The sequence below is a fragment of the Callithrix jacchus genome, chromosome 22 (genome assembly GCF_049354715.1).
Source record: "Callithrix jacchus isolate 240 chromosome 22, calJac240_pri, whole genome shotgun sequence".
Taxonomy (NCBI): domain Eukaryota; kingdom Metazoa; phylum Chordata; class Mammalia; order Primates; family Cebidae; genus Callithrix; species Callithrix jacchus.
The window spans coordinates 10,541,709-10,563,639 of NC_133523.1; the positions used below are offsets into that span (position 1 = coordinate 10,541,709).

Sequence of the window (21,931 nt, forward strand, 5' to 3'; positions counted from 1 at the left end):
TGCCACCCAGGCTGGAGTGCAGTGGTATGATCTCCGCTCACTGCAACCTTTGCCTTCCAGGTTCAAGTGATTCTCCTGCCTCAGCCTCCCCAGTAGCTGCGATTACAGGTGTGTGATACCATGCCCAGCTATTCTTTTTTGTATTTTTAGTAGGAGACAGCGTTTCACTATGTTGGCCAGGCTGATCTCGAACTCCTGACCTCAAGTGATCTGCCTGCCTTGGCCTCCTCAAGTGCTGGGATTATAGGCGTGAGGCACCACGCCTGGCCTAATGTTTTGTATTTTTTGTAGAGACAGGCTCTCATTATGTCGCCTAGACTGGTCTTGGCTCTTAGTTTCTCTCTCTCTCTCTCTCTCTCTCCCCCTCCCCCCCCACCCTCTGTGTGTGTGTGTGTGTGTGTGTGTGTGTGTGTGTGGTAGCTGTTTTATCTGGATAAAGGGTTCACGTGGCGCACAGGCACAGAATAAAGGACACTGACACCTGTTTTATAACTCTGATCACTATTTTCATCCGCATCTGTCAGTTCTGATGCGTCTCCAACAGTTACAAGATTTCTCTGGGGAGGGATCTGACTTACCCATGCCCCGCCCCTTTTTATACTTATGGGATTGAGCTCTCCACCAGCCACCCATGGACTGATATCTTTGGAATATGGATCCAGTACCAACAGGGTCAGAAAAAGAGATGGGGTCCAGTGGGCTACAGCTAGGGGGTGGTCCCCGGGTACAGAGCACAGTGGCCTCTAGGGGGGCTGATGGCTTTCCAGGAGAGGAGTCCCAAGCTTGCCCCTGGGACTTGTGTGTTGGAGGGAGGAGAGAGCTGCCTCAGGTGGGGGAGACAGGCAGAGTGTGCCGGGCCCCCTCTTTCCGCCGCAGCATGAAATCTCCGGAGGCGACTGGACTCATGGCATAGAAGACGTTGGCATTGTCAGGAATCAGGAGTTCTGGTCAGGAGTGGATATGATGGTCATGGGCCCGTACAACCTTGTGTCACTCCCACAGAGGACCTGGGAGCCTTGTACCACTCACCCTTGAACCTGAATACCAGTGAGTCCCTCTGCTGCTACTGCCAAGCCATCCTCATTCTGCTGTCACTGGGAACCTGGATGACTTCTCACTTGAAGCCTGAACAACCTCATGACGCCACAAACTGAAGATCAAACTTCTACACTCCCTTCTCCCACGTGACCCTGAACAACCTTTTTTTTTTTTTTGAGACAAAGTCTCACTCTGTCACCAGGCTGGAGTACAGTGGCGTGATCTTGGCTCACTACAACCTCCAACTCCCTGGTTCAAGTGAATCTCCTGCCTCAGCCTCCCAAGTAGCTGGGATTACAGGCATGTGCCACCACACACAGCTACTTTTTGTATTTTTGGTAGAGACAAGTTTCACCGTGTTGGCCAGGCTGGTCTCAAACTCCTGACCTCAAGTGATCTGCCCACCTTAACCTCCCAAACTGCTGGGATTACAGGGATGAGCCACCATGCCCGGCCCGACCCTGGACAATCTTATTGTCTTATAAATTCTAGGAAGACAACCTTTGGGGCCTCTCACACTGAGCCAGGACAACCTCATGACCCTACATCATTGAGGCACAGATATTTTATGTCCTCTTACCTCCCCCCCACTCTGATGATCTTACCTCTCACTGTGAAGTGCCTGAACCACTTCACAGCCCTGTGAACCCAGGTAACCTTGGGCTCCATCCTTGACCCTGCTCAGTCTGCTTCCCTCCCCGCTGCCCCCCATCCTGAGCTCCAAGCCATCCCTGCTCACCCCTGTCCCCAGGAAGGACTTGAAAGAGCTGATAGTCCCGGGCCCAGGGCTGGGGCACATTGTGCTTCTGCAAGGCTCGCTGGACCACGCTGGGGGCTTTGTCCTGACTGGTCAGCTGGAAGAGAGGAGTGGGAGGTGAGGGAGGACCCCGGCCTTAAGGGCAGGGCAGTCCCCAGCAGGTCCCCAGCCCAGCCCCTCACCAAGATGCTTCGATACAGGTTCCCGTGGTCATTGTCAATGCTGACACGGATGACTCGGGCCTCTGAGCTCTGCTGCGCCAGGAGGGGGACTCGAGGGCTGCCCAGAGGCAAAGTGAAGGGCCGGGGGCTGGGCAGGTCCAGGCTCAGGGGCAGCTGCAGGCAGTTAGGGGTGGAGGCTGCAGCTTGGTCCATCTGCAGATTCTGAGAGCTAGGAAAGCTCGAATCCCCAGCCACCCCTGATGTATTCAATAGCCCCACATTTAAAATCTCAGGGAAACTCTGGCTGGGCACAGTGGCTCACGCCTGTAATCCCAGTACTTTGGGAGGGTGAGGCGGGTGGATCACCTGAGGTCAGGAGTTCAAGACCAGCCTGGCCAACATGGTGAAACCCCGTCTCTACTAAAAATATAAAAATTAAGCAGGGCACAGTGGCTCATGCCTGTAATCCCAGTCCTTTGGGAGGCTGAGGCGGGCAGATCAGGAGATCAGGAGATTGAGATCATCCTGGCTATCACAGTGAAATCCTGTTTCTACTAAAAATACAAAAAATTAGCCAGGCGTGGTGGTACATGCCTGTGATCACAGCTACTTGGGAGGCTGAGGCAGGAGAATCACTTGAATCCAGGAGGCGGAGGTTGCAATATGCCAAGATTGTGTCACTGCACTCCAGCCTGGGCAACACAGTGAGACTCTGTCTCAAAATAAATAAATAAATAGAAAAATTAGCCAGTCCTGGTGGCACATGCCTGTAATTCCAGGTACTTGGAAGGCTGAGGCAGGAGAATCACTTGAACCTGGGAGGCAGAGGTTGCAGATCACACCACTGCACTCCAGCCTTGGCGACAGAGCGAGACTCCGTCTCTTAAAAGAAAAAATAAAATAAAATAAAAAACGAAATATCAAGAAAACAAACTATTTCCCCTATACACACAGAGCCTGGGGCATGTAACTAAGGTACATTCGCAAGCCTGCATATACACCCTCCCATCACACACAGACTCTGGTTCCCTGTTATAGGAACAGACATGAAGAGTGTCAATATACACACAATCCATGATCACACACAAAAAATCCTGTGTACATGCGTATGCTCACAGTGGTTGTACACCCACAGCCCACGCCACCAATCAACAACCCCACAAGTTCTCATGGATACTCAGGCCTACGTTTCCCCCTCTGGGATGCAGGTTCTTTTCTTTTTCTTTTTTTTGAGACAGAGTCTCGCTCTGTTGCCCAGGCTGGAGTGCAGTGGTGACACCTCTGCTCACTGCAACCTCCGCCTCCTGGATTCAAGCAATTCTTATGCCTCAGCCTCCCAAGTAGCTGGGATTACAGGCCTGCACCACTACATCCAGCTAATTTTTGTGTTTTTAGGAGATGGGTTTTCGCCATGGTCTCAAATTCCTGTCCTCAAGTGATCCGCCTGCCTCAGCCTCCCAAAGCGCAGGGATTACAGATATGAGCCACCACACCCAGCCTTCTTTTTCTTTATAAACAGGATTTCTCTCTGTCATGCAGGCTGGGGGGCTGTGGCATGACGGTAGCTCACTGTAGCCTCAAACTTCTGGGGCCAAGTGATCCTCTCACCTCAGCCCGCTGAGTAGCTAGGACTATGCCCAGCTAATTTTTTTGATTTTTTTTTTCTTTTTATTTAAAATTAAGTTTTTTTTTTTTTAAAGATGGGGTTTCACCATGATGGCCAGGCTGCTCTTGAACTCCTGGCCTCAGATGATTCACCCACCTCAGCCTCCCAAAAATGCTAGGATTACAGGGGTGAGCCACTGTGCCTGGCCATTTTTTTTTTTATTTTTAATAGAGACAGGGTCTTGCTATATTGCCCAGCTGGTCTTGAACTCCTGACTTCAAGCAATCTTCCCGCCTTGGCCTCCCAAAGTGCCAGGATCATAGACAATAGCCACCGTGTCTGGCATGGTATGCAGATTCTTAGAAACATATGTGTCCCCGTCTCTACTAAAAATACAAAAATCAGCCAGGCGTGGTGGCGCAGGCCTGTAGTTCCAGCTACTCAGGAGGCTGAGGCAGGAGAATCACTTGTACCTGGGATGGGGAGGTAGCAGCGAGCCAAGATCGAGCCACTGCACTCCAGACTGGGCAACTGAGTGAGACCCTGTCTACAAAAAAAAAAGAAAAGAAAAGAAAAAAAATAGCCAGGTGTGATGGCGCACACTTGTGGCACTAGCTACTTGGGAGGCTGAGGAGGAAGGATCGCTTGAGCTTAAGGGAAGGGGTGGAAGTTGCAGTGAGCTGAGATTGTGCCACTGCACTCCAGCCTGGGTGACAGAACGAGAAGACCCCGTCTCAAACGAAAAAGGGGTGTGATGTGATTGCACCCGAGACTGCCCCATGGGCAAGCAGTTACACAGGTGCAGATCTGAGCAGGAATCAGATTGATGAGTGATCTCTCAAATAGGGCCATGCAGATACACACAGCCCCCTGGATGGTTACTCCAAGCTTAGCGTGTCTCAGTGTACATGCCTGGCCCCACAATCCTGTGTGTACACATGTGCACGTACACATGCACACACACACTCACACAGAGCCTGGGTGACCGCAGGCCCGCATGCACACACAAGCAGTCTTGGTACCTTGGTGCTGGGGCCCTGGAGCCCTGGAGAGGCTGGGGGACTGCCAGCAGGCGCGTCTCTGCTTCTAGGACTCGAGGGAGGAGACCCTGGGGACACACTAGGGGAGATGCAGAGGCTGAAGTGGGGTGGCTGTGCTGACCACTGATCCCATGGTCCCTAGTCCTGTCACCAAGAAGAATGCTCACCTGGAGGTGGGGGACGGGGGGTCCCCGGGACTCCCACTAGGGGATGAACTTTTCTCTCGGGAAAGCTTCCTAAGGATGGGGACAGGGTATGAGGCTGAGGCCAGGAGCAGTCTCTGCTGATATCTTCCCATCTCATTTCCAACACACACACCCCGAGACTCACGCACTGAGACGCTTTGTGAGGCTGATCCGCCGTCGGATGCGTGGGGAGCTTGGGCAGGAGGCAGCTGGTGGCTCAATGACCCGGGAGAGCCGGTAGCTGAGGGGTCAATGTGTGGATGAGATGGTGGGGCCAGGAAATACAGGGGATGGAGAGATAAGAGTTAGAATCAGTTGGCCAGCGAGGTGGCTCATGCCTGTAGTCCCAGCACTTTGGGAGACCGAGGAGTGCTGATAACAAGGTCAAGAGATCAAGACCATCCCGGCCAACATGGTGAAACCCTGTCTCTACTAAAAATACAAAAATTAGCACTTGCAGTCTCCAGCCTGGGCAACAGAGTGAGACTCCGAATCAGAAAACAACAAAAAAAGAGTTAGAATCATTTGGGAGGTGAGTTTGGGGTACAAGGGGGAGCAGCCAGAGGTGGCACACCACATGTCAGGGTCAGGGTGGTAAAAATGAGGGCCATTGAGCATCAAGGTCTTATCAGAGATGAGACGGGATGGCTGGTTGGGAGGTCACAAAGGATTCACAGGGTGGGACTAAGGAATCAAATTGGGTCAGGGTTAAGGTCAGCGTCAGGACTGGGCACGGTGGCTCACACCTGTAATCCTAGCGGCACTTTGGGAGGCCGAGGCAGGAGGATCACTTGGGGTCAGGAGTTCGAAACCAGTCTGGCCAATATGGTGAAACCCCATCTCTACTAAAAGTACAAAAAAATTTAACTGGGTGTGGTGGCTTGTGCCTGTAATCTTGGCTACTCAGGAGGCTGAGGCAGGAGAATTGCTTGAACCCAGGAGGCGGAGGCTACAGTGAACTGGGATCGCACCATTGCACTCCAGTCAGGGCAACAGAGCAAGACCCTGTCTCAAACAAACACACACACACTGAATAAATAAATAAATACAATTTAAAAATAAACTCAGGGTCAGTCTGGGGTCAGGTCACCATTGGGGTCAATGGTTAGAGTCCCAGATATATAGAATGAAAGGACACAGTTGTGATACTTGTTAGGGACAACTTGCCTCAGAAAACCCCCTTCGAGTAAGCTGACCCCTTCCCCGCACTCCGACTGCTCTTGACTGCTCTGTGCTGCATTCCTGAACTCCTGCCTAGGCGCCACAGCAAGGCTGCCAGACCTGCTACCATTCAGCAAAGCCCGATTACAGGCTTTCCCTCCCTCCAGGGAGGACAGGGAAAACCAATGCTATCCATACTTGTAAATTCCTGTTGGACACATATCCATAAAATATCCTGGTTTCTCTCTTTTTTTAAAACAGCCGGCCACACAAGTCACAGGATGAGGTATTGTAGGTCTGTTACAAGCTGACAAACTACCTCTGTGCCGGTTGCCGGCGGAGAGGTGACCTCGGTCCCGAAACTCCCTTTTGACCGTCTCACCGCTCAGGGCTGCCTCCTCTGATTGATACGGAGCAGGCCGGCAGTTAATAACACTTGCTTGCCTGACTTTGGGTCTATTCTCCTTTCTCTCAGCCACCCTTACAATACTCAAGTTGGACAGTCAAATAAACATAAAAGTTGGAGTTGTTTCCTCAGAACTGAGGGTCAAGGGTTGGAGTCAGAGTCAGATGAGTCAGAGACCAAAGATGGGGAGGACAGCAGATGGGACAGTTGAGTTGAATGGCCAGCTGAATGCTAAAGGTTGGGGTCAGAAAATCAGATGGGATCAAAACTGAGATCAGAGGTCAGTTGTAACTTTTCTTTTTTTTTGAGACAGGATCTCACTCTGTCACCCAGACTGCAGCTGCAGTGGCGTGATTTTGGCTCACTCCAATCTCCGCCTCCCAGACTTCAGCCATTCTCCCACCTCAGCCTCCCAAGTAGGTGGGACCAACGGTGCTCACCACCACGTCCAGCTAATTTTTGTATTTTTGGTAGAGATGGGGTTTCACCATGTTGCCCAGGCTGGTTGAACTCCTGGGCTCAAGGGATCCACCTCTCTCAGCCTCCCAAGTGCTGGGATTACAGCTGTGAACCACACAGCTGTAATCTAATGGTGGCTTTTGATTTAGCTGGAGATACTGCAAGGTCACAGGTTTGGGGTGGGGTTCAGGGCTCAAAAGGGGGTCTTGGGAGGAGCTGGAGGTGTGCATGGGTGGGTGGAATCCAGTTTGTGACGCAGGATCAGCTGGGGTGGGGCCAGGATAGGCTATAGGGTGGTCACCTCTGCTCCTCACTGAGCTGGCGCTGGGCTTGCAGGGCGGCCAGGATGGGTGGGTGAGGCCTCAGGCTGTAGCTCTGACAGCGCCTCTGCAGCTGCTGGATGCGGGCCAGGATCTCCCACTCCTGGGGGATAAGCCTCTGAGACCCGTTCCTGCCCCACCCCCACCCTCGGGCACCACCCGAATACCCCCTTAGCCTCCACTCACCTTCCTCCTCTTCTCAAAGTTAATGAGATCCCCCTGGGGGCAAAATATGTCTGAACTGTGGTACCCAGGGTCAAGGGTCAAGATCACAGGCTGGGATGTCAGAAGCCCCACTGGGATAAGGGAGGGTGGGGCAGTGTCAGGAGTACAGGTAGGATCCAGAGTGGATATCAGGAGGCCCATTGGGCTGGGGACAAGTGGAGCTGGGGTCAGGGGTCAGACCTCCAACATATCCGGCAGGGCTGCGTCCAACATAACCAGGTCCGTGAGGAAGGTGCCAAGGTAGGGGACAGGGCCTGGTGGTGGTTTCTGTGGCCCCCAAAGCTCCAGTCACTCAGGGCCATTACTGACCCCATCACCCTCCACGTCCCTCCCTGAATGTCCCACTTGTCCCCATCCCAAACTGTAATCACTTACTGAGGGCAGGCTGCCTGGGGTGTTGCCCTCTTCTTGGGGTCCCTCAGTGGCCTCCTCCTGTGGGAACAGAAGAACCGAGCAGGCCTGGAGTCTCCTTGGACACTTCCTCAAGGACGATGCCTATATATCCTCCCTGCTTTGAGCAATCAAAAACCAGTAGGGATAGCTCACACCTGCAATCCCAGCACTTTGGGAGGCCAAGGCGAGCAGATCACTTGAGGTCAGGAGTTCAAAACCACCCTGGCCAATGTGCTGAAACCCCGTTTCTATTAAAATACAAAAATTAGCCAGGCATAGGGGCATGCACCTGAAATCCCAGCGACTCAGGAGGCTGAGGCAGGAGAATTGCTTGAACCTGGGAGGCAGAGGCTGCAGTGAGCTGAGGTTGTGCCACTGTACTCCAGCCTGGGTTACAGAGTGAGACTCCATCTCAGAAAAAAAAAAAAAAAAAGAATGCCAGGTGTGGTGGCTCATGCCTATAATTCCAGCACTTTGAGAGGCTGAGGCAGGTGGATCACCTGAGGTCAGGAGTTCGAGACCAGCCTGGCTAACATGGTGAAACCCCATTTCTACTAAAAATACAAAAATTAGGTGGGCATGGTGGCGAGTGCCTGTAATCCCAGCTACTCAGGAGGCTGAGGCAGGAAAATCGCTTGAACCTGGGAGGTGGCAGCTGCAGTGAGCTGAGATCACGCACTGCACTCAAGCTTGGGCAACAAGAGCGAAACTCTGTCTCAAAAAAAAGGAGCCAGTGGTTAGGCCTACCCAAGAAGCCAGACCACCCTGGGTGGGAGTAGGGAAGAGATAAACAGCAGGGAGCAGGCCCCATGAGAGGTGGGGCTTGTAGGGGTGGTGGCACCCAGGGCTGGCCTTAACAAGGAGACAATCCTTGGCCACAGCTGGATGGCACAGGCCTGCCAGGAATCTCCTGGGTATCCTGAATTGGCTGTGGTTTATTTACATTTGATTTGATTTGATTTTGAGATGGAGTCTCACTTTGTCACTCAGGCTGGAGTGCAGTGGCATGCTCTTGGCTCAGTGAAGCTTCGACCGCCCTAGTTCAAGGGATCCTCCCACCTCAGCCTCCTGAGTAGCTGGAACTACAGGCGTTTGCCACCAACATCCAGCTAATTTTTGTTTTTGTTTTTTTGAGATGGAGTCTCACTCTGTCACCCAGGCTGGAGTGCAATGGCGTGATCTCAGCTCACTTCGACCTCCACCTCCCAGGTTCAAGTGATTCTCCTGCCTCAGCCTCCTGAGTAGCTGGGATTACAGGCACCTGCCACCACACCCGGCTAATTTTTGTATTTTCGGTAGAAACAGGGTTTCACCATGTTGGTCAGGCTGGTCTCGAACTCCTGGACTTAAGTGATCCTCTCACTTCAGCCTCCCAAAGTGCTGGGATTACAAGCGTGAGCCACTGTGTCCAGCTCACGTGCTGTTCTAGGTGCTGGGTAGTGACAGTGAATAAAAGAGACGTTTGGCTAGGTGTGGTGGCTGCCCCTGTAATCCCAACACTTTGGGAAGCCAAGGTGGGCAGATCACCTCAGGCCAGGAATTCAAGACCAGCCTGGACAACATAGTAAAACCCCATTTCTACTAAAAATACAAAAATTAGCCGGGTATGGTGGCAGCGCCTGTAATCCCAGCTACTTGGGAGGCTGAGGCAGGGATAATTGCTTGATCCTGGGAGGTGGATCATGCAGCGCCCTCCAGCCTGGGTGACAGAGTAAGACAACATCTCAAAACAAACAATGACAACAACAAGAAACCAGAGATGGGATTTTGGGGATGACGGAGGCTGGGAAGGCCTCTTGGGGCAGGGACATTGGATCGGAGACTGGCAGGAGGTACTTGAAGAACGTTCCAGGCCCAGAGGTCTATTCTAGGTTCACTCTAAAAACCAGCGCCTGATTGCAATGAGGCTCCAACACTTGCCTATAAATAAGCCAGACTTTTGACACACATTTTTAGTTTTGCTTATCAAGGTAAAGTCCTCAGAGCATTTTTTTTTGTTCCCACTCTGTGCTGAGACTAACCTTAAGTAACCTTTTCTTTGTGACTTCTTGTGTTTTGTTGAGTGAATAAATAGGGCAGTCACTGGCTGTGAACTATTACAAAGGAAGTAGAGGAAAGAAAAACGTGCACCCGCCAGGGACAAGGGAAAGGTCGTTGCTGAGCGTCGAGGAAGGACAAAATGTGATGACCCAGCAGGGCGAGTCCTCCTGCCTGGCCCCAAGTCCCCCCACTTCCTGGGCCTAAAATCCCCAGGGTCTGTATCCCTCTCTACCTGGAAAAGAATCTCTCTGCTGCTCAGGTGGTTGTTCTCGTCGGAGAAGATTTGTGAAAGTTTCCTGAAAGTAGATAGCGGTTCCCTGGGAGGACAGAAGAGGGGTGGTTGGGGGTCAGTGGCTTGGGAGGGTCAGACCTGGGGGATGGAGAGGGGAAGAGGGGGAAGAGGTCCCGCCCCACCCCAGCTCACCGGCTCACGGACCCCCAGCTGCGCTTGAGCCTGTAGATGGGGTTAGATTGCAGGGCCGACAGGATGGCGCGCAAGGAAGAGAAGTTCCGCAGCTCCCGGCAGCGCTGCCAGGCGGTAGGGATGCAGGTCAGATATTATCCACATCTCATCCTGAAACTTCATCTTTTTCTTTCTTTTTTTTTTTTTTTTTATAAAAGAGATAGAGGCCGGGCGAGGTGGCTCACTCCTGTGAGCACTTTGGGAGGCCAAGGCAGATGGATCACAAGGTCAACAGATCGAGACCATCCTGGCCAACATGGTGAAACTCCATCTCTACTAAAAATACAAAAAATAGCTGGGCATGGTGGCGCGCGCCTGTAGTACAGCTACTTGGGATGCTGAGACAGGAGAATGGCTTGAACCTGGGAGGCAGAGGTTGAGTTAAGCCAAAATCGTGCCGCTGCACTCCAGCCCAGGAGACAGAGGGAGACTAGACTCTGTCTCAAAAAAAAAAAAAAAAAGGCAGGGTCTGAGGCCCAGGCTGGATCCATCAGAGCTCACGAAAGCCTGGAACCCTGGGCTTAAGGATCCACCTGCCTCAGCCTCCTGCCTCAGTAGCTGGAACTATAGGCACTTGCCACCAAGCACGGCTAATTTTTTTTGTTTTTCTCTTTTTTGTGATAGAGTCTCGCTCTATCCCCCAGGCTGGAGTGCAGTGACATGATCTCCGCTCACTGCAACCTCCGTCTCCTGGGTTCAGGCGATTATCCTGCCTTGGCCTCCCGAGTAGCTGGGATTATAGGTGCACATCCCTACGACTGGCTAATTTTTCTTGTAAGGCTAATTTTTAACTTTTTTTTTTTTTTTAAGAGACAGGGGTCTCGCTATGTTGCCTAGGCTGGTCTCAAACTTTAGGGCTCAAGTGATCCTCCCTCTCCCCAAAGTGTTGAGATTACAGGCGTGAGTCACTGCGCCAGGCCTGATCCTGTGACTTGTGGTGCCAGGTCGGATCCCTGGGTCTTGTCACACATCTGACAAGTGACCAAGACTCCCCATTCATTCCCTAATAGTCCCTTCCTCCCACCTCCCTCAGGCCCCGCCCCTCTCCCAGCCGCCCCTTCAGCCCCTACCTCCGACTCTGACTTCTCCGACTGGGGCTCCCTGCCTCTCCCAGGTCCCCTGGAACCTAGCCTGGCCCTCAGCCTCTCTGCAGGACCCACACCCCTCCCTCCTACCTGAACCCAAGTCTCACCCTAGGTATCAACTTTCCACCCACTTCCCTCCCTCGCCTAGATACGCCCCTACTCTCTCTCCCGAGCCCTCACTGCTTCCCCTTGCCCCTCCCCACGCCCCCAACACACCTGGGCAATGCGGATCCACTTCTCCAGCCGCTGAGCCCTCTGCGGGGCGGCCAGGCCCGGCGCTCCGAGCACTGAGCCCAGCACGCAGCCGGTCACGGTGTTGAACTGGGCCACGGTGGCGCGCACAGTGGGGGAGGCGCCTGCAGCCCCCGGCCGGTCCCGCTGCGACCACACGGAGCCCAGGCATTCGTAGGGCCTGACCTTCGAGAAGAGCTCCTGGGCCAGGGGATGAGGGTGGGATTGGTGCTCAGTGGAACCTGTCCCCTCACTGTGGCCCATCCCGACCCAGTCCGGGATCCTCACCAAGTCCATGAGAGTCAGCTGCTCGGCCACCTCGTCCACGCTGAAGTCCAGGAGTTGGGGACCTTGCAGCATGAGCCCTTCCTCCTCCTCTGCACAGGCCTCTAGAGAGTCTGCTCCAGAAGTTTGGGCAGTTCTGGGAGGTCCTGATTATTAGAAAGTATTACACACTCTCAAGTTTGAATCCAAGACTGGTTGTGTGATGTTGGGTGAGTCCCTGTCCCTCTCTGAGCCTCACTTTCCTCATTTGTGAAAAGAAGAACTCTGTGTGTGTTTTTTTTGTTTTTGTTTTGAGATGGAGTCTCACTCTTGCTCAGGCTGGAGTGCAATGGCCCAATTTTGCTCACTGCAACCTCTGCCTCACGGGTTCAAGTGATTCTCCTCCCTCGGCCTTCCGAGTAGCTGGAATTACAGGCCTGTGCCACCATGCCCGGCTAATTTTTTTATTTTTAGTAGAGACGGGGGTCTCACCATGTTGGCCAGGCTGATCTGGAACTCCTGGCCTCCCAAAGTGCTGAGATTATAGGTGCGAGCCACTGTGCCTGGCCCTGAATGTTTTAAAGGATGTAACAGCACCCGTAATGTTCGATGAGCAGCTCGTGTGGATTGACTCAGTAACTCACCACACCAGGGAGGGAAGTACTATTATGTATCCACCTTTTACAGTTAAGGAAACAACAAAGAAAAATTTGTCACACCTTCGGTGAATAGCAGGGCAAGGATTTGAAGTTAGGGACTCAAAGTCCAGAGAAGAAAATAGAGCTTTATGATTCTGAACATGTATTAGGATGAGATTAATCTGACCTCTTTTTTTGGAAAGAGGTGATATGACTTCCTGGTTCCACCCTCAGAAAGTCTCAAACTCAAATGCAAACTTGTCCACGAGCTTGCTGTGTCAGGCATGTATTTTAACCTCTCTGTGCCTTTTTTTTTTTTTTAAGACAGAGTCTGGCTATGTCACCCAGGCTGGAGTGCAATCGTACAATCTCTGCTCACTGCCAACCTCTGCCTCAAGGGTTCAAGCAATTCTCCTGCCTCAGCCTCCCAAGTAGCTGGGATTACAGGCATGAGCCACCACACCCAGCTAATTATTGTATTTTAATAGAGACGGATTTCACAGTGTTGGGCAGACTGGTCTCGAACTCCTGACCTCAAGTGATCAGCCTGCCTCACCCTCCCAAACTGCTGGGATTAGCCACCTCCCAGGCCTCTGTGCCTTGTTTTTGAGACAGGCTCTTACTTGGTCACCCAGGCTGGAGTACAGCGGTGTGATCACAGCTCGTTGTAGCTCCAACGCTCCTCCTGCTTCAGCCTCCCAACTTGTTGGGTCTATAGCCACACATCACCACACCCAGCTATTTTTTATTTTTTGTAGAGACGGGGTCACCTTATGTTGCCAGGCTGGTCCTGAATTCCTGGGCTCAAGTGAGCTAGGCTGGGCTCGAACTCCTGGGCTCTTGGCTTCCCAAAGTGTGGGGATTACAGGGATGAGCCAGTGTGCCTGGCTGTGGATTTATTTTTATTTTTGTTTTTTTTGAGACAAAGTCTTGCTCTGTCATCAGGCACCAGGCTGGAGTGCAATGGCTCAATCTCGGCTCACTGCAACCTCCACCTCCCGAGTTCAAGCAATTCTCCTGCCTCAGCCTCCCGAGTAGCTGGGACTACAGGTGCACACCACTACAACCAGCTAATTTTTGTATTTTTTTAGTAGAGATGGGGTTTCACCATGTTGGCCGGGATGGTCTCGATCTCTTGACCCGTCCGCCTCGGCCTCCCAGAGTGCTGAGATTACAGGCATGAGCCTCCGCGCCCGGCCGGACTTTTTTTTTTTTTAAGATCATGCATACCAGACTGCTATAAAGTGCTCAACAAATATGAATAGTTCTACTTTAGTGGATTTTGATGATGGCGCCCCCTAGGGGAAACTTTGAAAGTTGGGGATCTTGAATTGTGCCCTCCAGCCTCCAAATGTCCCTGCAGACATTTGTGTCTTTGAAACCCCTGTTTGTGGCTGGTCCCAAGATGGTGACTTATTTTGATTGACTGTTCACAGTTACAGATCAAACTCCTTGTTCTATTCTTTCCCCGCTTCTCACTACTGCACTTGATTTGTCTTTAAGAAAGAAGAAAGGGCTGGGTGTGGTGGCTCACTCCTGTAATTCCAGCACTTTGGGAGGCCAAGGCAGGCAGATCATGAGGTCAGGAGTTAAAGACCAGCCTGGCCAGCATGGCAAAACCCCGTCTTTACTAAAGATATAAAAAATTAGCTGGGCATGGTAGTGCGCCTGTAATCCCAGCTACTCAGGAGGCTGAGGGGAGAATTGCTTGAACCCAGGAGGCAGAGGTTGCAGTGAGCCGAGATCGCGCTATTGCACTCCAGCCTGGGTGACAGGGTGAGACTCCATCTCAGAAAAAGAAAGGAAGAAAGGGCTGGGTGAGGTGGCTCACACCTGTAATCTCAGAACTTTGGGAGGCAGAGATAAGCGAATCACTTGAGGTTGAGAGTTGGAGACCAGCCTGGCCAACATGGCAAAACCCCTTCTCTACTAAAAATATAAAAATTAAGCGTGGTGACCAGTGCCTGTAGCTACTTGAGAGGCTGAGGCTGGAGAATCACTTGAACCCAGAAGGTGGAGGTTGCAGTGAGCCAAGACCATGCCATTGCACTCCATCATGAGTGATAAACACTCTGTTTCCAAAAAAAAAAGAGAAAAGATAAAAGAAAAAGAAAAACCTCTTTGCAATAATCTGCACCTAGAACCTGACCATTTTGTTCATAAACACAAATTATTTTGGAATGTAAGGACCATGTATGATAGAATATGTTAGGAAGAATAGGCTGGGCGTGGTGTCTCACGCCTGTAATCCCAGCACTTTGGGAGGCCAAGGTGGGTGGGTCACCTGAGGTCAGGAGTTCAAGACCAGCTTGGCCATCGTGGTAAAATCCCATTTTTTTTTTTGAAAAGGAAAAATAAAAAAGAATATAAGGACCACGGAAGTCAGGCCTTTGTTTTGTTTGCAAGTTGCAAGTGTTCACAAGTTGGGAATATCTATGCTGCTGTCTTTGCCTCACCAGTGCCCTCCCCTGCATTAGCTGCTGCTTGTTACTGTCAGTATGACAGCACTGTAGCACTCCATTGTGATGCTAGGACAGGCAAAGACATGGGACAACCTCATCATGTGTCCCAGTGGGGCATGCCAAAGCATTCACCCATTGAAAAAGATGGTTTAGGCCAGGTGCGGTGGCTCACGCCTGTAATCCTAGCACTTTGGGAGACCGAGGCAGGCAGATCACCTGAGGTTGGGAATTTGAGACCAGCCTGACCAGCATGGAGAAACCCCATCTCTACTAAAAACACAAAGTCAAGTGTGGTGGCGCATGCCTGTAATCCCAGCTACTCGGGAGGCTGAGGCAGGAAAATCACTTGAACGTGGGAGGTTGCGGTGACCTGGGATGGCACCATTGAACTCCAGCCTGGGCAACAAGAGTGAAACTCCATCTAAAAAAAAAAAAACAAAGCCAAACAAACAAACAAAAAACCAACCATGATTTATTGCTGTATAAATTACTATCCTTTTCTTTATCCTTTGTACTAGTTATGACATTATACTATTATTTTATTGTATTTATTTATTTATTTATTTTGTGGTGGAGTCTTGCTCTTGTTACCCAGGCTGGAGTGCAATGCTGTAATCTCAGCTCACTGCAACCTCCGCCTCCTGGGTTCAGGCAATTCTTCTGCCTCAGCCTCCTGAGTAGCTGGGATTACAGGCATGCGCCACCATGCCCAGCTAATTTTTTTATATTTTTAGTAGAGACAGGGTTTCACCATGTTGACCAGGATGGTCTTGATCTCTTGACCTCGTGATCCACCCGCCTCGGCCTCCCAAAGTGGTGGGATTATATGCGTAAGCCACTGTGCCCGGCCTTGCATTTTTTTTTTTTTTTTTTTTTTAGTAGAGACGGGGTTTACCATGTTGGCCAGGCTGGTGTCAAACTCCTGAGCTTGTGATCCACCCGCCTCAGCCTCCCAAAGTGCTGGGATTACAGCCGTGAGCCATCGTGTCCAGCTAAACCTTTATATACATAAATAACTGAAACTTTGTCACCAGGGATAGAGAAGTGGCTGCTACTTTGTAAAATCGGACAGGAATGTGGCCACCGTAATCTGGAGATTAAGCGAGGGGGATTAGGGATAGAGATGCTTCTGTGATGAGGATCAGATCAAACACAGATGGGTGAAAGATGATACTTCCTAATCAGGATGCAATTATTCAGCAAACTAATCTGTGTTGTTCCTGCCCCTGAGGACAGAGCTGGGAGCAAGAACCACGTGTCCTCCTCTCATGCACTCACAGTACAGGAGTTGAGCAAAAGCCAAGAGTCAAATAAGGAGGCCAGCCGTGCACAATGGTTCATGGCTGTAATACCAGCATTTTGGGAGGCCAAGGCAGGTGGATCGCTGGAGCCCAGGAGTTCAAGACCAGCCTGGGCAACATGGAGAAACCTCACCTCTACAAAACAATTAGCTGGGCGTGGTGACACCTGCCTGTGGTCCCAGCTACTCGGGAAGATGAGACAAGAGAATGACTTGAGCCCAGGACGTGGAGGTTGCAGTGAGCTGAGATTGTGTCGCTGCACTCCAGCCTGGGTAACAGTGAGAGACTCTGGCAAAAAAGAAAAAAAATTGAAAAAAGAATTGCAAAAATAGGAAAAATTTTACAGGCTGGGTGTAGTGACTCATGCCTGTAATGCCAGCACTTTGGGAGGCCCAGCCAGGAGGACTGCTTGAGCCCAGGATGTTGAGTCTGCAGTGAGCTATGATGGAGACACTGCACTCCAGCCTGGGCAACAGAGCAAGACTCTGACTCAAAAAAAGAAAAGAAAAAAGAAATTAAAGACAAGTATCAAGGCAATGGTTTGTAGCTAGAAACACCAGGGCATCCTGACCCAATGGCACCAAGGAGAGAAACATATTAGACACATGCTAATACTTCAGAAAAAAAAAAATTTTTTTTTGAGATGGAGTTTCACTCTTGTAACCCAGGCTGGAGTGCAATGGTGCTATCTCAGCTCACCGCAATTTCCACCTCCCGGCTACAAGAGATTCTCCTGCCTCAGCATCCCAAGTAGCTGGGATTACAGGCATGCACCACCACACCCTGCTAATTTTTGTCTTTTTACTAGAGACAGGGTTTCTCCATGTTAGTGAGGCTAGTCTTGAACTCCCAACCTCAGGTGATCTGCCCGCCTCAGCCTCCCACAGTGCTGGGATTACAGGCGTGAACCACCATGCCAAGCCAATCAAGAATTGTTATCCCCATTGAACAGACGAGGAAATTGAGCCTTAGAGTTAAAACCTTGCTGGCTGGTGCGGTGGCTGAAGCCTGTAATCCCAGCACTTTGGGAGGCTGAGGCGGGTGGATCACGAGGTCAAGAGATCGAGACCATCCTGGTCAACATGGTGAAACCCCATCTCTACTAAAAATACAAAAAAATTAGTGGGGCGTGGTGGCGTGTGCCTGTAATCCCAGCTACTCAGGAGGCTGAGGGAGGAGAATTGCCTGAACCCAGGAGGCGGAGGTTGCAGTGAGCCGAGATCGCGCCATTGCACTCCAGCCTGGGTAACAAGAGCAAAACTCTGTCTCAAAAAAAAAAAAAAAACTTGCTTAGGATTTGCAGCTCTGAGAGGGTAAAGAAAGCCTGTGTGGGAAGAAGCAGGCAGGAAAGGCCTCTCAGAACACGACTGGATCTGAAAACCCCTCACCTGTCCACACCTGGGGCGGCTCCTCTTCCTGCTCTCGCTCAGCCTCCTCCAAAAAATCTTCCAGAAGCTTCTCTGCTTTTCGGGCCTCAGCGCTCTCTGGGGCCGCCCAGCCCAAAAAGGTTCGGACTCGGCCCAGGTCCGAGTGGGCAGGGGGGTCTCGGAAATCCTGAGGGTGGTCCTGCAGCCAGGAGCCCAGCACTGACACCACCGCCCTGGCCAGAGAGGCAGGGTCTCAGAGCCGGGTCCAGAGTGGTGGGGGACCCAGAATGTGACTCCTGGCACTTTTCTCCCTCCCTCCCTCCCTCCCTCCCTTCCTTCCTTTTTTGACAGACTCTGGCTTTGCTGCTCAGATTGGAGTGCAGTGATGCTGTCTTGGGTCACCGCAACCTCCGCCTCCTGGGTTCAAGCGATTCTCCTGCCTCAGCGTCCCGAGTAGCTGGGACTACAGGTGCGCGCCACCATGCCCAGCTAATTTTTGTCTTTTTAGTAGAGATGGGGTTTCACTATGTTGCTCAGGCTGGTCTTGAACTCCTGACTTCGAGATCCACCCCCATTGGCCTCCTAAAGTACTGGGATTATAGGCCTGAGCCACCGCGCCTAGGCTTCTTCCTCTTTTTTTTTTTTTTCTGAGACAGAGTAAGACTCTGTCACTTAGGCTGCAGTACAGTGGCCTGATCTTGACTCACTGCAACCTCAGTCTCCCAGGTTCAACTGATTCTCATCCCTCAGCCTCCTTAGTAGCTGGGACTACAGGTGTGCACCATCACACCTGGCTAATTTTTTTTTTTTTTTTTGTATTTTTAGTACAAAAAGGGTTTCTCTATGTTGGCCAGGCTGGTCTCTAACTCCTGATCTCTAGTGGTTCACCTGCCTCCACCTCCCAAAACGCTGGGATTATAGGTGTGAGCCACCTCACCCAGCCTGACTATTGGTCTTTTATTACCCAACCTGCAATTTTCTTCTTTTTTTTTTTTTTGAGATGGAGTCTTGCTCTGTCACCCAGGCTGGAGTGTAACGTCATGGTCTTGCCTCGCTGCAACCTCCGTCTCCTGAGTTCAAGTGATTCTCTTGCCTTAGCCACCTAAGTAGCTGGAATTATAGGTGCCCACCACCATGCCCAACTAATTTTTGTAGTTTTAGTAGATATGGGGTTTCACCATGTTGGCCAGGCTGGTGGTCTTGAACTCATGACCTTATGATCCACCCATCTGGACTTCCCAAAGTGCTGGGATTAGAGGCTTGAGCCACTGCACCGGGCCCCAACCTGCAATTTGCAAAACCCTAGGCTGACCAGTAACCTTTGTCCTCTGGGATTTTCCTCCCCCCAACTCCCCTATTTGGATGGGGGACCAACCTCAGGTTTTTGTTGAAGCTCAGATCTTGTCCCGCTGTCTTCTTGATCTCTGCCCTGGGAAGAGGCCCCCCAGCAGGTGAGGAAGGGGGAATCTAGAGGGGCCTTAGGAAGAGGGCTCTGGGTTTGGGAGGTGTATCTTGGTCCCACCTGAGGAGGTGCGGGTGTGCCCAAGTGGGGATCTAGGGTGGGAACATGGAGGTTTTGGGTTGCTACTGACCCAGGAGGTGGGGGCGGCGGCACTGGTGGCAGCAGAAAGCCCAGAAGGCGGGCAGTGGGTACGAAGGTCCGGTGGGTGGCCAGGAAGGCGGGCACAAAACTGGGGTCCTGCTCACGGTCTCCAGACACCAACTCTCCTACCAGCCACTCCAGGCGTGCTGCCCTCAGCACCCGCACTTTGCTGGTTCGATAGTGGAGGAAGGTATTGGCAGCAGATGGGCTGGGGGCCTGCAGGAGGGGCGGGGTGGCCATGAAAGACCAGGAGTGGTCCTTGAAGCACCTTCTCTAATCACGTTTATCCCTAGCACCACTCTTTTTTCCTTACTTTTTTTTTTTGAGATGGAGTCTTGCCCCGTCACCCAGGCTGGAGTGCAATGGTGTGATCTCGGCTCATTGCAACCTCCGCTTCCAGGGTTCAAGGGATTCTCCTGCCTCAGCCTCCTGAGTAGCTGGGATTACAGGTCCACATCACCATACCCAGCTAATTTTTTGTATCTTTAGGAGAGATGGGGGTTTCACAGTGCTGGCCAGGCTGGTCTCGAACTCCTGACCTCGTGATCCATCACCTTGGCCTCCCAAAGTGCTGGGATTACAGATGTGAGCCACTGCACCCAGCCCCTAGCACCGCTCTTTTTTTTTTTTTTTTTTTTTTTTTTGAGACAGTCTCGATCTGTCACTAGGCTGGAGTGCAGTAGCACAATCCTGGCTCGTTGCAACTTACGCCTCCCAGGTTCAAGCAATTCTCTGCCTCAGCCTCCCGAGTAGCTGGGATTACAGGCACCTGCCCCCATGCCTGACTAATTTTTTGTATTTTTATTGGAGATACGGTTTCACCATCTTGGCCAGGCTGGTCTTGAACTCCTGACCCAGTGATCCACCCACTTTGGCCTCCTAAAGTGCTGGGATTACAGGCATGAGCCCCTGAGCCCGACCCCTAGCACCACTCTTGCATGTGATTCCTCTGACTCCCGACTTCTTGGAGTTATTGTTTTCTTTTGGTTTTTTTTTTAGAGACAGGGTCTTGTTTTGTTGCCCAGGCTGGGGTGCAGTGGCACAATCATAGCTCACTGAAGCCTCCCATTCCTAGGATCAAGTCGTCCTCCTGCCTCAGCCTTCTGAGTAGCTGGGACCACCGCTGAGCACCAGCACGCCCACCTAATTAATTTGTAGAGAGAGAATCTTGCTGTGTTGCCCAGGCTGGTCTCAAATTCCTGGCCTTCTGCCTTGGTCTCCCAAAGCGCAGGGATTATAGGTGTGCGCCCCACACTTTCCCGGCTTGGAGTTATTATTCAGCCCCGTCCACGAATAGCTCCTGCAACCTGCCCTCCCTGTCCCATGCCCTGTCCCCTACCCCCCCACACACACTCTTGGCCACCTGCAGCTTCCCTCAGCCATCCTGACACGCTTCACTGGCTGCCCCACCCGCCCTCACCTGGCCACTTCTAAACCAACCCCATTCCACCTTCCAGCCCCAGCCCTCTAAACCGGCCTTTCCTCACCCGGCCGTCCAGTTCTGCCCTTACCAGTTTGTCCCCAGGCTCCCCTTGGGAACTGCGCAGCCATCACCTGGCCCCACTCCTATTCCTTGGATCTCCCCATTTACCTGGCCGCCCCCAGGCCCTTGTCTACCCTCACCAGGTCGCCTCTGAGCCCCTCCCTTCCTCCCGCCCGCGGCACCTGGCGGCCAAACCTCGGCTCTCCAGCTCCGCCCTCACCTGGTCGCTTCGCTCCCCGCCCACCCGTCGAACTCCCTCCTCACCTGGCTGCCCTCGGGGCCCTCCCCCGGGCTCAAGCGCTGACTGCGCTGCCGCCTCAGGGAGACGCTGTACACCGCGCCGTCCTCGGTCTCCTCACCCCAGTCCTGCAGCGGCGCCTGAACGCAGAGTAGGACTCAGTGCACCAAAGGGGCGCGGGTCCTGGAGCCTCAGCCTCCTTCGCGGCGCAGACTCGGGCCGAGTTTTCCTGCTCCATCCCCACGCCCCTTCCTGGCTAGAGGCTTCGAGACTCCGGCTGGGGTCCCAGGCTAGTCCCCTCCTCGCTGCGGGCCCCCTCCTCCCAAGTCCTGAGGACAAGGGGTGGCATTTGGGGATGTCTCAGGGTCCAGTCTCATAGAACCTGTGTCTGGCCCTTTTCTGCTGACTGCGCTCAGAGACTCCCGCCCCCATCCCTAAGAGGAAACAATCGCTTCACTGGGTCTTGGGTCGTGAGTCCCCAGGAGGGGACTCCAGGGCGATTTCAAATGGGGAGCAGGTGGCGTCCGAAGGGAGGGCACTTGGAGTTTCGGGACCTTGCGGGTCGCCAGGGATGCAGGATCCGGGAATCCCTTGTCCCCTTACCAGGGCCAGCTCTTTGCCTGCTGTGCGCTCCATGGCCGACGCCCGTCCCTCTCAGTGGCGCCGCTGAGTGAGGCGGAAGGGCCGGCGGGTGGCGGGCAGTGGCCGAGCGCTGGGGCCAGTGGGGCGGGGCGGTCGAGTTGCTGGGGCGGGCGGGGCAGGCCGGACCCACGGCTCTGGATCCTTCCAGCCGGACCTCACTCCAGCCCAGGAGAGGTCCTGGCTCTTCCGCCGGGTGCCTATCAATCTGTCCCCAGGAAAAAGGACACATCTGTCCCAAGAGAAGGGTCTTTTTTGTGTCCCCAGATGTTGGGGAGCTCCTGTGTGGGGGCAGATGTGTGTCCCCAGACCGGAGTCCTTTGTCCTCTAGTGGAAAGGGCTAGCTTGACCAAGTGTGGGGGCATC

General features: G+C 52.5%; 1 protein-coding gene across 8 annotated transcripts; it reads right to left on the reverse strand.

Moving 5' to 3' along the window:
- Positions 1–484: 484 nt before the first annotated feature.
- Positions 485–21,601, reverse strand: RGL3 (ral guanine nucleotide dissociation stimulator like 3). Of its 8 annotated transcripts, none has more exons than XR_013531060.1 (19): positions 21,530–21,601; positions 20,953–21,066; positions 19,195–19,421; positions 18,978–19,031; positions 17,624–17,835; positions 11,859–12,001; positions 11,556–11,771; positions 10,216–10,319; positions 10,024–10,108; positions 7,734–7,790; positions 7,539–7,625; positions 7,320–7,352; positions 7,115–7,236; positions 4,937–5,028; positions 4,770–4,838; positions 4,585–4,681; positions 1,978–2,130; positions 1,778–1,892; positions 485–944 (listed from the first exon to the last, which is right to left on the reverse strand). XR_013531060.1 is itself a non-coding variant. In XM_035284338.3 (19 exons), exons 1-19 carry the CDS (start codon positions 21,560–21,562, stop codon positions 826–828), a joined length of 2,136 nt encoding a protein of 711 aa, XP_035140229.3. In that variant the 5' UTR covers positions 21,563–21,601; the 3' UTR covers positions 485–825. The 8 variants fall into 8 exon arrangements, 6 of the variants coding, with proteins under 6 accessions (XP_035140229.3, XP_035140228.3, XP_054106220.2 ...); XR_013531059.1 differs by having other exon boundaries at positions 4,585–4,699; XM_035284338.3 differs by having other exon boundaries at positions 4,933–5,028.
- Positions 21,602–21,931: the final 330 nt, after the last annotated feature.

Excerpts from the sequence above, each read along its gene's own strand:
- RGL3 (XM_035284337.3), bottom strand. The coding sequence starts at position 21,562 with ATGGAGCGCACAGCAGGCAAAGAGCTGGCCCTG. Across the intron at positions 7,626-7,733 it reads CCCCAGGCAGCCTGCCCTCA|AAACCACCACCAGGCCCTGT; the intron begins GTAAGTGATTAC and ends TGGGGGCCACAG. Across the intron at positions 7,237-7,319 it reads ACTTTGAGAAGAGGAGGAAG|GAGTGGGAGATCCTGGCCCG; the intron begins GTGAGTGGAGGC and ends CTTATCCCCCAG.